Source organism: Clupea harengus, chromosome 11, assembly GCF_900700415.2.
Source record: "Clupea harengus chromosome 11, Ch_v2.0.2, whole genome shotgun sequence".
NCBI lineage: Eukaryota > Metazoa > Chordata > Actinopteri > Clupeiformes > Clupeidae > Clupea > Clupea harengus.
In genome coordinates this window covers 23,212,849-23,228,740 of record NC_045162.1, presented here as the reverse complement: position 1 = coordinate 23,228,740, position 15,892 = coordinate 23,212,849, and the positions used below count along the sequence as shown (strand labels likewise).

General features: G+C 41.1%; 2 protein-coding genes and 1 non-coding gene across 4 annotated transcripts; 1 reads left to right on the top strand and 2 right to left on the bottom strand.

Moving 5' to 3' along the window:
- Nucleotides 1–303: 303 nt before the first annotated feature.
- Nucleotides 304–9,173, bottom strand: lpcat3 (lysophosphatidylcholine acyltransferase 3). Of its 2 annotated transcripts, XM_031576334.2 has the most exons (14): nucleotides 8,990–9,173; nucleotides 7,890–7,997; nucleotides 7,190–7,192; nucleotides 6,684–6,790; nucleotides 6,262–6,355; nucleotides 5,841–5,878; nucleotides 4,956–5,134; nucleotides 4,374–4,482; nucleotides 4,185–4,271; nucleotides 3,638–3,804; nucleotides 3,316–3,463; nucleotides 2,392–2,547; nucleotides 1,777–1,899; nucleotides 304–1,563 (listed from the first exon to the last, which is right to left on the bottom strand). In XM_031576334.2, exons 1-13 carry the CDS (start codon nucleotides 9,072–9,074, stop codon nucleotides 1,786–1,788), a joined length of 1,395 nt encoding a protein of 464 aa, XP_031432194.1. In that variant the 5' UTR covers nucleotides 9,075–9,173; the 3' UTR covers nucleotides 304–1,563; nucleotides 1,777–1,785. The 2 variants fall into 2 exon arrangements, with proteins under 2 accessions (XP_031432194.1, XP_031432195.1); XM_031576335.2 differs by lacking the exon at nucleotides 7,190–7,192 and having other exon boundaries at nucleotides 8,990–9,169.
- Nucleotides 9,174–10,553: 1,380 nt separating this feature from the next.
- LOC116222566 lies at nucleotides 10,554–10,609 on the bottom strand. Its single transcript, XR_004164726.1, has one exon. It is a non-coding gene; the product is annotated as a U7 small nuclear RNA (small nuclear RNA).
- A 600-nt stretch (nucleotides 10,610–11,209) lies between these two features.
- On the top strand, nucleotides 11,210–15,556 carry tpi1b (triosephosphate isomerase 1b). Its single transcript, XM_031576332.2, has 7 exons — nucleotides 11,210–11,410; nucleotides 12,828–12,951; nucleotides 13,090–13,174; nucleotides 13,424–13,556; nucleotides 14,263–14,348; nucleotides 14,558–14,645; nucleotides 14,853–15,556. The coding sequence occupies exons 1-7, from the start codon at nucleotides 11,299–11,301 to the stop codon at nucleotides 14,969–14,971; spliced, it is 747 nt and encodes a 248-aa protein (XP_031432192.1). The 5' UTR covers nucleotides 11,210–11,298; the 3' UTR covers nucleotides 14,972–15,556.
- The last annotated feature ends 336 nt before the right edge of the window (nucleotides 15,557–15,892 follow it).

The window sequence follows — 15,892 nt, the reverse complement described above, 5'->3', positions numbered from 1 at the left end:
ACTCCCCTTCTTGACAACGCACTGTGCGCTTTAACGGAGCCTGTTCGTGGCACTGTGTGCGTGGGGTCTAAAGCGTGATATATTACATGTCACAGACAAACCGCACAATATTAATTTCCATTTCGTTGCCATTAAATGAGTGACAAGGGGTGATGCTCTCGCGGTCCAGTCAGTCCTCTCCTGCCACCTCCAGTCCTCCCAGACTGCAAAATGACGTCATATCGCCTACCATACTAGACAGATAGGCCAGCGTGGACCGCGCATTATCACAGAAAGACAGCAGCACGATGAGCATCTTTTTTAATCCAGCATTTTAATGAACATTACAAAAAGCTTTCTTTTAAAATCATTTTTTTCTTGTTTTTTTGTACATTTGGTAGGAATAAGGCAAAAGTAGTCTCTGGAATAATAACATTGAATTCACATCATACTGAATCTTAAAATCAGTGAGTATAAATATTAATAAAATATTTTCATTGCTACAGTGAGTTCCTGCTCCAGTTCGTCTGTAAGTGGGGACCTGAGCTGGCCCCCTCACTGAAGTTGCTGAGAATCCTGGTGAACTTTCTTTATACAAAAACACTGTAGTTTTGGTAATTAGTTTGTAAAAGTTTTTGTTGTTGTTGTTGTTGTTGTTGTTTTTGCTTTGTGCTCCAGTTCAAACAGAGACATACAGAACTGAGTGAGGAGTCCATGGAACAAACCAATGGAGCAATGGAGAGAATTATTTCGAAATGGATGTGAGTGAAATGAACAAATGAACAAATAACAATCCCTTTTGTGAAGTCTTATCTAAAAGCTAGAAAACTGAATTCTATCCCCACCAACAGTTAAAAATCAAGTCTTCACCAAAAAAATATTAAAAAAAAGATCAATGACAAACAAAACATATTAAAACATTCATTAATAAGGCAAGGCAATTTTCATTCTTGTGTGTCTGTTGTATGTTACAGTGCTTAGTGTGAGTCTGAGAATTGGCGAAGGGGGTTTAGAAAAATGTTCTACACTAAGATAGTCATTCCCTGTAAGACAGCAGCAATCTATTTTTTCTTCCTCCAGCAATAGAAATCTATGTTACAGTAAGCCTGAAAGTGCCAAATACATTTGATGTTGTGCCCTTATCTTAGACCCCATTCTTCTTCTTCTTGGGAGGAAGGACACAAATTTGACAATGGAGCCTCGTCTAGGCTGCAATCGTGTGATTGGCGAGTCATATTCTGAATGAAGAGGAAATCCGATGCCTCCCATCAGTGTGTTCATCCCAACAGCCCTCCACTCTGTCCCCTTATCTCTCATTAGTTTCTCACGTGGAGAAATGCATGCTGTCAATGGCTAGAGATGACTGGCACAGCAGCCTCTGCCAGGGCCACCGTCTCACATTTACAACAATCATCCCCCCATGAAGCAAAACAAAACAAAAAAAAATATATATATGAAATGGAAAGAAATCTGTACATGTACAGTTTATATACATGTATAAATTACTAAAGGCCTAAAACACTTTCATGTTATTATCAAGTCTGAATTCCCTTCAGTTAGCGGCAGGATCCCAAATAAAGAGACCTGAGGGAGACAGAGAGACAGAGAGAGAGAGAGACCTTAAGACCTTTAAAAGGAGCATGAGGTATTGGACCAGACATTTTTCAATAGCAAAATATGATTAGAGCTGAATCAGTTCTAAACGTCTCCATCATTTAGGATGTTACCATTGCATTGAAGAACTACCTAGTTTGATATCAGACATGATCATGCAAACAGACAGTTGGCGGCATTTACCAATTTCTTTTACTCCTGTTTTTTCTCTCCTTTCCTAGGCACCAGTGCCTTACGGAGATATGGCAGGATGAGATAGGCAGCGAAGAAAAATATGTGACCACAGAAATAAACAGACGAGTACACCTGCAAGACCAAAAACAAACAAAGACAGCATATGTTAGGTAGTGATAACGTAGTGAAACGATAACGTGTCAGCAACAAAGGCTCTGCTTTAGCTTTAGCCAGTTAGCATGGGCTATTTTGGTGCCGAGAAGTTTGTTTTAATCATGCCCAAGTGTGACCAATCAGTATAAACCTTTGGGTACTATGGTCACATGGCATTCAAAGCCGGTGGCTCTTAATAGTTTTGATGCCAAAACTGGGCACCATAAAACATAACATCTCTCTCGCACACACACACACAGAGGGAGAGCACAAGAGGGCGCAATCAGCCCCTCATCAAGTCCTTATCCAGAGGCTGTCTGTGACACACACACACACACACACACACACACACACACACACACACACACACACACACACACACACACACACACACACACACACACACACACACACACACACACACACACACACACACACACAGTCCTTCTCCAGGGGCTGTCTGTGCTGTACCTTGAGCCACTTGTCATAGGTGAAAAGGCAGAAGGGCACCAGAGGGTAGCCCATGAAGAGCCAGTGGACGAACTGCTGGACCCCATATATGAAGGGGTACAGGGGACTGTTGGCCAAGCTTGTCAGCAAAGGACTGTCCTTTACTAATGCCATGGCCTAAAAGACAGAGGGGGGAGAGAAAGATAAGCATATAGTTAGATTTGGCAGACATTTATCAGCAAGTCTTTACACAAAATTCTCTACTTTGACCACAGACTTTTTATATCAACCATGATCTGGAATGAGGAAGCCTGGCTTTTTTCACGTATCAATCCACATTCCAAGGTGTCTTCTAAGGCTACCATTTTAAAATCCTGTTATCATTATTTGCTCTGGCTCTGTGGGATTTCCATCCCCCTATTCAAATATTTAAACTCGATACAAACTCTTGGCATTTAATAAAACAAAAAAATCCACTCCACTGAATCTGGTTCCACTATAAAGGTACAACTCACAAAACAACACATCAAATCAGGGGAAACCAATATAGTACCAAAGATGCCCCTACATTAGCCAGGCCAACACAGGTGCTAGTGAATAAAGCAACAGTAATATAACAAAGTTATCCCAAAATTGCCCAATTGTGCTTTCCTAAGCAGTGGAAAATGGATCGATTGCACTGTAAATGCATTACTTTCCTACTGACTGCTATATCTATGAGCTCCATAAGAACAGACAACAATGAGAAAAGAGTGTGCTCAGTGTGCTAGTCACATCTCCATGTGCCAATCTGATTGGCCTGTCACTGCTTCGCTCAATGCGCCACAGTAGCGTCTAGAAGTCGCCTAGTGCTTTGTCCTTTAAAGGCCTGTCAGACATGGAGGAATAAAACTCTCAAGTGAAAAGGCCATCTCCACTTTGAGATGTGACACTTGGAACAGTTACCTGCTTCTCCACGTTGACAATGATAAACTCCATAGAGAAGCAGAGCACGTAGCCTGAGTGGAGGCCATGCCAGACAGCCAAGAACACCATGGTGGCCATCTGAGACGCCATTTTATTTCCTAAGAACTTCAACCTTTTAAAGATGTGCCTGAAGGGGGGTGTGGGGCGGGGGGGGGATCAGAGAAGCAGAGAAGTTCTGTTCAATCATTGTCAGGTTAAAAATAACTGATTAGATACAAGTTCCTTTACACAAATCTTACAGGATGAATTCAACTAAATAACAAATGCATCAATCTACTGGGACCTGAGGTTCAGCACTGACCTTGCCACCCATGCGTTGGTGTTAATGTTGAAAGAATTGATGGTGCCTGTGAAGAGGGGCGTGGTCTCGTATGTCCAAATCTTCATGTTTGCACAGCCATTCCATAAGTGTACCCCTTCCTGGTCCTTCCCATTGTACCCAAGCCCAACCAGTATACACACTCCCTCCTAAACAATAAACAGATCAAGAGAGGTATGTAGAACACACAGGCAGTACAAACTTAATCTCCATATAAACAAAAGAACAGGCATTTCAGTCCTGGGTTGTGACACTAAAACATGGGGTGTGAACACACATGACTCATTAGCTGCGCGTCTCCATTCCCCTACTAAACGCATCAGTGTGACCCATGAGGACAACAGCATTTAAATGGCTGGGGATGATACTCAGTTAAGTAGTGCAGATAACAATACTAGTCTACAGCTACTAGCAACTCAGCAACCAGCAGCTCCCACCTCAGAGCAAGTCATTTATCTGAGCAGCATCGTTACCCATCCACGTCAGTCCTTCTCAATAACACTGAAGTTACTGCTGAATTTATACTTACTGAAATAAGCCAGCAGCTGACATATTTGTACAGGTTGACCTTGGCCCAGATCAGAATGAACACGCATCGGTACCAGAAAGGCTGAGCCTGAGGGGAGGTTGGAACGGGGTGAGGGAGAGTGTAAGATGATCAATTGATCTGTACATTTGTTGACTTGCATGTATACATAGTGTCTTTAGTGTAACAAACCTCAAACTCATCTGTAAGAAAGTAAGCGTCTGTGTAGTACGGGCCTGCGAAGGTGAAGACGGACAGACACGCCAGGCCCAGAGTGAAGCGCTTCAAGGCCGGTAGCACACTGTGGAGGGGAGACAGAGGAAAAGAGGAATAAAGAACCTGATGTAGACACACGGAAATGCTGATGATGCAAGATAATTAAGCAAAAGAGACACTTCCTTTCAGCATTAACCGTTCTTTTCGTCTTTGCACGCATGTTCGTGTGTGTATGTTGGAGTGAGTGTATGTGTTTCTTATTCTGAGACAGTGGGCAGAAAAATACTTCCCACGTCACATCCGGGTTGAATCTTTAAATTTGGCAGTAGAATATGAAAAGAGGTAAAACTGTGGCTAGGGTTTCCTGTTGGTTAAGCTAAATAAACCCTCCATTCTCTGTCAATGTTTGCAACAGAAACTACTTTCTGGTTTTTCTGGTCTTTTGTATCATGTTCCTATTATGTTACACCCAAGCTATTGTATTCAAAACGATCAGAGGGAATTGGGGAAACTAATACACCACTTAGTTACCATCTTAATGCGGGGAGGAAGCCTCACCTGTTGGGTAATTCTCCTGGAGTGTCAGAGAGTTCCTTAGATACCAACTTCTGATAAGATCGTAGCGTGAACTGAGGCCCAACCAGAAAACCTCCATAGAAATAGGAGAATCCACAGACCTCCAGCAGTGAGGGAACGTCACGCAGTGCACCTTTCTGCTGTTCTGCACTCAACTCAGTCTAATAAAAGGAAAGACAGACATGGAAGAGAAAGACAAAAAAGTCCAAGGCAGGGATATGGGGTAAGTGAGCAGAAGATAAAGAGAGCAAGAAGTAGCAAAAAAAAAACAAAAAAAAAAAACAATATTACACATCAACAAAAGGGATGACACGGTCTGACAAAGAAAGAAAACGGCTCCATATTGACAATTCAATTCAATTGATGTCATGCCCATAACTACTGTACCTTGCCATTTGGTCTATAAGGCATAAATGAATATAAAAAAAGGACACAAAAAACAATCTTGATTAATAAGACTGCAGGAACAGGACCATGAGAGAGACAGGGACACGGTGTTCGCCACCAGCTAGGCAGGAGGTCGTACATGGCAACTGATTACTGATGACTACCGACTGCAACACACTCGGTTTAATAATGAACACTACGCTTCACCTTCACAATATCAAGTACTTCTGGTCTAACCGAATGCCTCACTGATAACTGTATAGCTCATATCTGGTTAACATGTTCTTTTGATTTAAAACCAGCACTCCCTCACAGAGCCAAAAACAAACAACAAATAAAAAGGGGGGTTTACAGAGAGGGGTTAATAACGACAAAAAAAAAAAAAAAGACTTGGTGGTGAAAGTGTAATGCAAACCATCACAGACATCACAAATACTTGACAGAACTGATTAGTGATGGAATAGGCTTGAGTAAACTCACTGGTTCCTTTCCACCGTCATAGTAATCAAATGACAAACCTGCAATCAGAGAATGCAATGGAAATCAGTCACTATGTCATTAAGAGCTCTATGATTATGATTATGATGGTGAGAGTTGGATCAAAGTAAGACTGGGTCTGTTCCCTGCTAGTGCCCAGGAGCATATTGGCCAAACACGTATCGTTAGTATCTGTTTTTGTAGCCATTACTCATTAGCTTGGGTATGCAAGTTTCTAAAACTAAAAATGAAAACGCAATTATAGTTTTTAGAATGTGACAAATTGCATTAATGAAATTAAAAAGTGTAAATGCAAAACAAAACAAACCACACAAAAGAACAGGAAAGAAAGGGGGAGAGTACTTTTGCGCAAATAAGTAAGTATATTTAATCTCTCACTTTAACTAGAGAAAAAAAAGCATACCAATCAGTTTGAGTGACAGGACACAGTGTGGCATGGTCCATTTAATATCATACTCCTCTGTGGCAGTGAAGTAATATCCTAGCAGTAGATAGGTCTGTAGGAAAGAGGACAGGGGATCATTCAAACACACACAAAACAAAGTCCATTTGAGGGCAAACAAAACTGAAATATAGCATAAAATATGGCGCTTAGACATATGCCATGATATAGTCATGGCATGACATTCTAACAGCTGGAGATAGAGAGAATTTAAAGCACAGTGGCAACACACACAGAACAATACACCGCTCAGCAAAAGAGTTAAGGCCGTCAAGTGCACATTCTGCGCATACCCTGCATAACAGTGCCGTGTGAGTGGATGAGGGAGGGGGGAAAGGGAGAGAGAGCCAGGGACAGAATGAGGAAGGGAATGGCAGCCTCACCATCTGAAAGACAAAGCTGCTCAGAACGGCGGTCACTGTCCTTCCCATGAGCCTCAGCATCAAGAACTGGATGACAATGCATAATGCAGAGTGACATACCTGAGAGCCTAGGGAGCCACATGAAGAGAGAGAGAAAGGAGAGAGAGAGAAGAGAGAGAGAGAGAGAGAGAGAGAGAGAGAGAGAGAGAGAGAGAGACAAAGCATGGGATAGAGAAAGGTGAAAGATATAAAAGGGGAGGGGAGGTGTTAGATATTAGTGCAGTCATGTGTGACCTGTCCAACTCAACTGTTGGCTGGCATTCATTCCCAATGCAGCAAAGGGGGAGAAAGCAATGGGAACTTTGCCAGATACAGAAATTCCATGACCACGATAAGCAAATCAACAGTTCTGTAGAATGTCAAAAAAAATGAAAACAATAAAGCGGACCAATAAAACCTCAACTCGAGAGATAACAGATAAGAAAAAAGGGAGACCCACACAGTATTTTAACCCAAGAAACACAGACCTGCTGTTATGTCCAAATGCAGCATTAAATCACAGAAAGAGAGAGATAAAGACAGGGGAAAGAAGAGCATACAGTGAGGCTTCAGTAACTGGTTACACATTTCATTCCATTATCAAACTCACTCTCATAGGACCACATTGCATTTCCTGTCATGCAATCACCCACAATCACCAAGTACCACCCAGTATCACCCAGTATCACCCAGTATCACCCAGTATCACCCAGTATTACCCAGTATTACCCAGTGATAATTATTGCCATGACAACAGCTTACATCCTTCATCTTTGCTTGTGGCCAGTCACCAAGAAAATCATTGACATGAACTTTGGTCACCACTATGTCTCTGTGCATGCCAGACCAGGCCAAACATTCCTCCACTCCTCCATGCTTCATACATATTCAAAGCATGCAAGGCCTTCAAGGTATGAATATGCTATAGAAATAAACTTGTATTGCCTTGAGGCTGCACTGACTTACACACTATTAACACAATGGCATAATAACAAATATCTGATGTTAAGGACAAGAACATAAATCCCTGGCTAAATCTGGAACTGTGGTTAGGTTCTTAAGTGCAGTTTAGAGAATTAAAATAGTGGTTTATGGTCCGAGACCGTCCTGTGGAGACAAGCCTTTCCTCTAGCTCCTCTGTGTTTTTTTTTTACTGCACGACATCCTTCCATCCATTATTCATCTCACCAAAATTAAAAGCTGCCAGAGCCAGTCCAGTGCTAGCGTGGTAGAGGTGGATGATCCACGGGGACTGGTTAAACAAATATCGCCGGTAAATAACAGCAAAAGGGTAACCTGTAAAAAGCAGAGAGACCAAATATCAATTTTGTATGCATTTGTTCCAGCAGACAAAAGAACTAGGTCAGGGATATGACTTTTTGCTAGTGCATGTGACACAACACTGCTCTCAGCTCAAAAGCTTTGAAATTCTGCTAGTTTGAGAGATGGTGTTCTGATGGTCAGAGCCCAACACAGTCCATTTCAATTACTTTGCACAAAGTACACCACACATGGTGGTTACACAGCTTGACAATTATTGACATCGGCAGAGATTCGCTACATTAGACTTTCAAACGCTATCTCTCAAACCAATGATAACACTGATAACAGTCCAGTGGTTTGCGAGTAACGTCATTATAGGAGTGAAGAAATAGGTTAATCAAGATCCGGCCTATATAAAGTTTTAAAAGGTAAGAACGGAGATCGCATCGTCAGTTGAAATGTATTTTCTGTCTGGGTATAACAACTTGTTGGACAGATATAACGTATCTTAGAGACAGATACAGATAACTAAAAGATCAAAATGTTCCAATGTGTCAGATCAAAGTTCAGGACTGCCCTCTGGACGAGTTATCTAGCCTGACAACATATGTGAACGTGTAAGTCATATGTAATGTGAAGCCATGGGTTTTTTCTAGGCATCAACGCGTACAGATACAAAACATTATCTACCCACTTAACGTCTGCATAGCGTTGACACTCACGTGAACAATCACTAATATATCATTATTGATATCTGGGAATACTATGCCATGCTAGTTGGTCTGAAGAATCGTTACCCGGCTCGATTTTGTAAACTGTCATCCTAAAATAAGTATCTGACAGTTAATGCTAATGTTACTTCCCCGGCTAGACTAACTGACAAGCTGCCTGTGGGTTAGCGGGCTAGACATAGACATGAACTATCATTAGCTAGAGTGTGGTGCTGCTAAACTCTTTCACTGAAATATTAACGGCTAGAGGAGTCTTGTTACAAACAATGTTACACTTCGATACACTACACTCACCCAACAAAATGGACAGCATCAGCCGAACAGCCGGTTCTGGGGAGCCCAAATAGTCGGACAATTCCTCCATCAAGGGGGCCGCCATCTTTCGTGTGGGCGGAAGTCACTCCGATGTTGTTTCCGAGGTTATATGAAGCACACGTCTACCACTCTCTCCTTTACCTGCCCTCTGCACAACGTAGATAACTCTCTCCACCCCTAACACTCCTTTAGCCCGCCCTCATTTTGATCATGATTTTCTCAGTGCCAATGACCTTCAGTGTGCAATTTGATTCTTCAGAGTTTTCTCACGGGTCCCTCTCTGAAGCCCCCTCTGCTTCTCATTTGTGTGGAGAAAGGTTATGTATCTCAACGCACAGATGACAGCTAAAACTGTCATCTGAATTTAGACGGCAAATGCTAGGTCTACGTGTCCACGAATAACCTGTATGTGAACTCACTAGCCAAATGTGAAATCAGCCTAGCCTGCTCATCTCCGCTGCTTGAAAAAGAGAAAAAATAGAGGATTTATGCTGCTGTTTCGCTCAGTATGCAAAAGCACATTGTTGATTTTGAATGCAACGCTCTGAAAAAGGACTGAGCATATCAGTTTGAGGGTGACATCTTTTATGTTAAGCAACATGGCCTATGCATAGGCTTAAAGCTTAAGTGTCTAAAACGTCTGCATTCACCCGCATATGTGCACATCTGTGACTCCAAACTTTAGTATACTAGTTTTGCTGTTGCGGATATGTCTCTGAGCGTGCACACACACTAAATGAATCACAGTGGTTGGAAATAAGATTTCTACGTTGTGAATCTACAGCAAAGGCTTTAGAAGTCAAATTTCTTCTTTCTTTGCCCCTTCATAATCTCTACCTAAACAGCCACATACCTCAAAATACTATTGTAAACTAATCAGCTATGATTTGCTGAACCCTGAAATAAACAATACCCTTATTTTATGGGCAGGTCTCCCGTAGTTTTAGTCCCAGGGGAAACATATAATGAAAATGTCCGCCATGCAAGTCATTGCGTCTGCTAAATTAATAAATAATGTACATTGATTTTGTTTTTCTTTTGACCTTGAGCCAGTGTTAAAACTTGTGTGCACATGCCTAGTTAGGTCTGCACTGACAATATTTTTGGAGCTGTGCAGTCTGTGCAGATCATTATCAAATTTGCGTCATGTGCACTAATGTAGCGTCCCGGAGTATACTTAAAATTTTAGCAGTGTGAAACTACATAATAGTCATAACATAATTGATATGGCACGTAATATGTTATAACCTGGTATACCATCATTGTGTTAATTCAATTAAAAATGCGTAACTAATAAAGATACACAATAATATTCATCAAAAAACTATTTTCACCAACTATCTTAGTTGATTACTATTCCAGTTTACTCAAAGCGTTCTTCCGCGCCCTGGTGGAGGAGCTAAGTACGTCTCCAACGTTAGGAACAATTATCAGTAAACTTATATGCAGAAACCGATATTTACTTTCCAAATTTAAAATGATTTCGCGAATGAAATGTTTCGCAATGAACAGTCAATTTTTCCTTTTACTTTTGACACTTCAGTGGGGCTTCTTCTTTAAGAAAAAGCCTACTTGACAAATACTTAAAAGCAAATATTCCAATAGCTCGGTAGAGGGCGAAAATGGTATATGATCATTTGCACCCTGTGTCATCAAAGTGGTAAAATGTCGAGCAAAATAATAGTTGATATTGGTTTAAATGGCCTGGATATAAAGTGCATATAGTAATCATGTACTCGAATTGTGATAGTGGCGCATGATATCCCAGGGCTATTTTAGCTGTTGTAAAACATTTATTTCGATAAAATTGAACGAAAGGCCTTGTGGGTAGACTAGGTAACCGAAGTCACGCCCATCGCATAAAGATCTAAACTCTTTGAGTATCTTTGACATTATTCAATTAAAAACTCATCACACAGATTTTTGGGAATGTTTGCAGACATGCAATGGAACGCATAGAAAGAAACACATTTTTGCAACAAATTTATGTTTGTATTTCGATGCATGCATGCACGCAACCCTCAGACATTCCACTTGGTAAAATTCCACTAACTTCATCATTCAATTCAATTTTGCGCTCCCTCCTTCCCTCCTATCCGTATTTTACTCGATAAGGAAGTGATCCGGCGGGCGTGCATCTGTAAACCAATGATATTCTCCGAGAGGAGGAGTTGATTGTTAATATAAGCGCTGCTTGCACATTAAAGGTCGCTGTTCTCTCCACAGTGTTACGGTGTCCGTCGTCTACAGTCTGCCTCTGAAATCTTACAAATCACCAATCTGCAATCATGACTGGAAGGAAATTTTTTGTTGGTGGCAACTGGAAAATGAACGGAGACAAGAAAAGTCTCGGCGAACTCATTAAGACAATGAACGCTGCCAAACTGAATGCTGATACTGGTGCGTATGTCTGCCACAGCTGGAGGACGATGCATGCTGTGTAATGTGCGTTACTGGTCAAGTGTTTTATTGTGCAATCTATTGTGGATGAGAACTGTAAATTCCTGGTATAACCGATGTACTCTATATTCTTCTGAAAGCTGTCACTGAACAATTGAGCATGGAACAAAATGTGCCCGCCCCTCTACAACCTGTACCACGGTTAGCATGCGTTATTTGCAGTATACCTTTTCAGAGAAACTAGGCGTTTGACAGCTGGATTTACCAGACTTCTGCTTCGACTAAGTCGAGGCCGATGGGTTGTAATCAAAATGGTGGACATTTTAGATTTCACATTACATTTTGCCCTGTGATGCTACGATATTCATTGTAGTCTGCACATTGTCTGTGCTTTACAGTGTTTTTGTCGTCTTGCTGTGGAGTTTATTGTCTGGTTGGCAGAAAACGGCGTAAATCTCTGTGATTGCTATAGTACGCTGTATGGCCTTTGATTGTCCAACAGGATGAATGAAGTGAAGCATTTCCTGCTGTAGACTGACGTTGGGCTCGTGTACAGCAGCACGTAGCAGCCAGGGTATCACGTTTAATGTCCGTGATTATGAGATATTGTAATGTATTCTTTTGCCTTGCTCGTAAACAATCCAAGATTTGCATTACCTTCCGTTGAAACAACAGCTGCCACTGCACTATTTTAATGAAATGTTGCGATATTTTGTGCCTTACCTCATATCTTGGTACTTTGCTCTGTTGTCAAAGTACAGCTTTAAATACGTTTTGCGCCCATTGTGAAGCCGATAAGGTCATTTCAAAACGGGACTCGTGCGCTCAGGAACTGCAATATGAGCCTGCATCTCTCTAGGCATAAAGTCAAAGTTCAAACATGAATGCCACTCATGCAGGGACATTTCAAGGTAGTCTTTCAATTGTCGACCCTTGCCCTTTGGTTCCACTCTGACCCTTATGCTATAGTGGGATGACCTTTCTATGTTGAACTCAGACCTTTACAAAGAAGGACATATTAACAGTGACTGCCCTTTACAACTAGCGGTTAGACCAACACTAGGCGTTTTAATATAGACCTTCCCACTTGACTCAAGATAGCCTTACACTTTATGCCACCATCATATTCTAAAGTTCACGGAGTTTCTTGTGACATCATGATATCACAATGAAAAAATGCTAAGTAGGTGTAGTTATCTCTCAGATTACATTCTACATTACATTGTACACGTTGGTATTATGTTGAATCAAGTTGCACTTTGGTACAGATTTCTAAGTAATAATATTAACTATTATTACTTAGAACCAATACCATATTTGGTGGTATTCTGGTCTTTCTTTCCATTTGTTTGTTGCCATGCAGGAATAATACACTGTCTAATATATATTATTCTAACCCTTTTTTCTGTCTGTGTAGATGTGGTATGTGGAGCACCAACCATCTACCTTGACTTTGTCAGGTCAAAGCTGGATGCTAAGATTGGTGTGGCAGCCCAAAACTGCTACAAAGTTGCCAAGGGTGCCTTCACTGGAGAGACCAGGTATTTGCCAAGCCCATCTTGCCAAGCCTGTGTTATGAAATGCTTGAATGAAATCATTCCACAAGCACGAATGAAATCATTCCACAAGTACGTTCTCCTTTTTAGTCTGCATTATCATTGTCATTTTTACTCTTGCAGCCCTGCCATGATCTTGGATTGTGGAGTGAAATGGGTGATCCTGGGACACTCTGAGAGGCGCCATGTCTTTGGAGAGAGTGATGAGGTATATCATCTGTGAAGACCACCCTGTATTTTAAAATCTCGAATTACAATAATATATCTGTGGTAGTAATATATTTGTGGTGTACTGCAAAATACTGAAAGGAGCGGATTTGGTTCATCACAGATTAAAACGACCAGACTGTAAAATATTTAGGACCAACACAGACATTACAAACTGTGTCAACACACCATTCCCCCACCTCCACCTCTGTCAAGCCTCTCTTATTGAATGTATGTGTGTCTCTGACAGCTGATTGGCCAGAAGGTTGCTCATGCCCTGGAGTGTGGTCTGGGAGTGATTGCCTGTATTGGTGAGAAGCTGGATGAGAGGGAAGCTGGCATCACTGAGAAGGTTGTCTATGCACAGACGAAGGTCATTGCAGGTATCTTGTAAATCCAATTTCATTCAAATTAAACAAACTGGTGGAACAATAATAGTTCAAAATATAAGTTTATAATTGTGTATCTATCTACAAGTCATTTTTGGTTTAGTCATATTTGCATTGTTGTACCATTGTTTGTATTTTAAACACATACAAATATTTCATATGGGAAGAAAACCAATCAGTGTTCAAGGTTTTACTTTACATGAAGAGACCGTATGCAACAATTTGCCACTGAATTTTCATGGTATATGATCATGTGAAGGACAGATAAACACACCCATCATTCAACTAGCCGCCTAGGCTATGCACATGTGAAAATGTTAAAAAGCTTTCACAGGAACTATATCGCCAAAAGACGACAGTTAGCCTGATTGCAAGCCTTTTTTATCAGTGCCTGTGGTGCTGCTGTTGGTGTTTGAGGTTTTTGCCTTTGGCCTCCTCAGTAGTTAGATTGCTCACTTTTGGCCCAAACTCTTTAAGGCTGCCTTCAATTTCACAAGAAGTATGTAGGAGCCCCATTGCCAGTTTAGTGGATGGATTACGCCAATGAGATGAAACACAAAGCTGAACTTTAATTTGGTTGGAGAAAAAAGGATTTTAAAGTCTGATTTCGCATAGTAACACTAATCCAGGTCATGACACTGGAAAAGGGCATTATTTTGCTCCTGAAACATGTTCATAACTTTACTCAAATCTTTTCCAGATAACGTCAAGGACTGGAGCAAGGTAGTCCTCGCTTACGAGCCAGTGTGGGCCATTGGCACTGGCAAAACAGCCTCCCCACAGCAGGTAAGCCCCTTAACTTCAGCCCAATGGGAAAACTCTTGCTCTTGGATGTCACTTTTACGTTATGACTAGTAAGAAGTATGTCTTGTTGTGAAGGGCAAGTCACTCAAACTATGCCATTCTATAATGTTATAGTGTGTTTTTATGCATTTAGTGTGTCTTGAGATCAGTTGGTCAGAACAGTGTGCTTAGATAAGTATTCTTCTGACTAGGCCCAGGATGTTCACGACAAACTCAGGCAGTGGATGAAGGCCAACGTCTCTGAGGCTGTCGCCAGTTCTGTCAGGATCATCTACGGAGGTCAGTACTACCTTATGGAGTTGCTATGACCCAGTACCATTCTAAGAGAACACAGATCTGTATTAAATGTGAACATGCCTACAGTCTGTAGGGACTCTTTTCAGATGAACAATACTAAATGGTTTAACTCTTATGTGATTGTGTCAAACAAAGACCAGATTTCCACATGTCTAATCCTGTAGCAACTCGCTCCCCATTCTCCTCTAGGTTCCGTCACCGGGGGAACATGCAAGGAGCTGGCCTCTCAGAAGGATGTGGACGGCTTCCTGGTAGGCGGCGCCGCTCTGAAACCAGAGATTGTCGACATCATCAACGCAAAAGCCTAAAAAGGAGACGCAGAGGTGATGAAATGGTGGCCAACTTCATCTTCGTATCCATGCACTTAGACCTCCCCTCACCTTCAGTGTTTTTATTATTATTTTTGTTTTTGATCATTTCCTCCCAAGTGTCTTTGTGATTGTTGCAGCCTTTGATGCCTTTCCTTACATTTTTTTTATGTAATTTAAAGGGACAGAAGATTGACCTATACACTGTATTGCACTGTACTTCATGGTGTAGACTTAAACTTTTACATGAATGTTTGTACTAACCACCACTCAAGTGTTTAAAACGATAAAAACACCATGGGGCCTAACACCCCTTCCTTTTACTTGAAAGTTTACCAGGGTTTTGTTAAAGCAGTGTCAACTAAGAGGCCAATCCAATCTGTGTCTTTAATGTACGTTGCTACTTTGTAATTACTCTTCATTGTAACTGATCCTTTACTTCAATGTATGATCCCCTCTCTCCCTAGTAGCTGTGTCTAGAGAGAGATGTCCATTACATGTCAATCATATTGTATTGTGGCCAACGGTAGTGATGAAGAGACATAGTACAAACACTTGATGAACAATAAAAACAGTACATCTTGATTGTTGTGAATTTTTCACGATTCAAAAAAATATAAACGCTATTTCCTGTCGGAGCTTGATTCATGAATGCCTTTTTCTCAAAAGGGCATAATTCTCTGTCTTATCAGATGTTTCTTACAGTTTCAGCCAATCACCTGAACAAAAATTCGAGGGTATGATTATTTTTTATTTATGTTTATTTATGAATCAAGAAATACATATGGGAATTGCATGAAATGTACTGTTAAATGAAGAAACTAACCTGACTCCATAACAAACGCCTGTAATAAGGAATATAGATTACTGGTCTCCCATCGCTCTCTTGTGGTTGGTATTATGGTCCTCCTTACAGGCTGA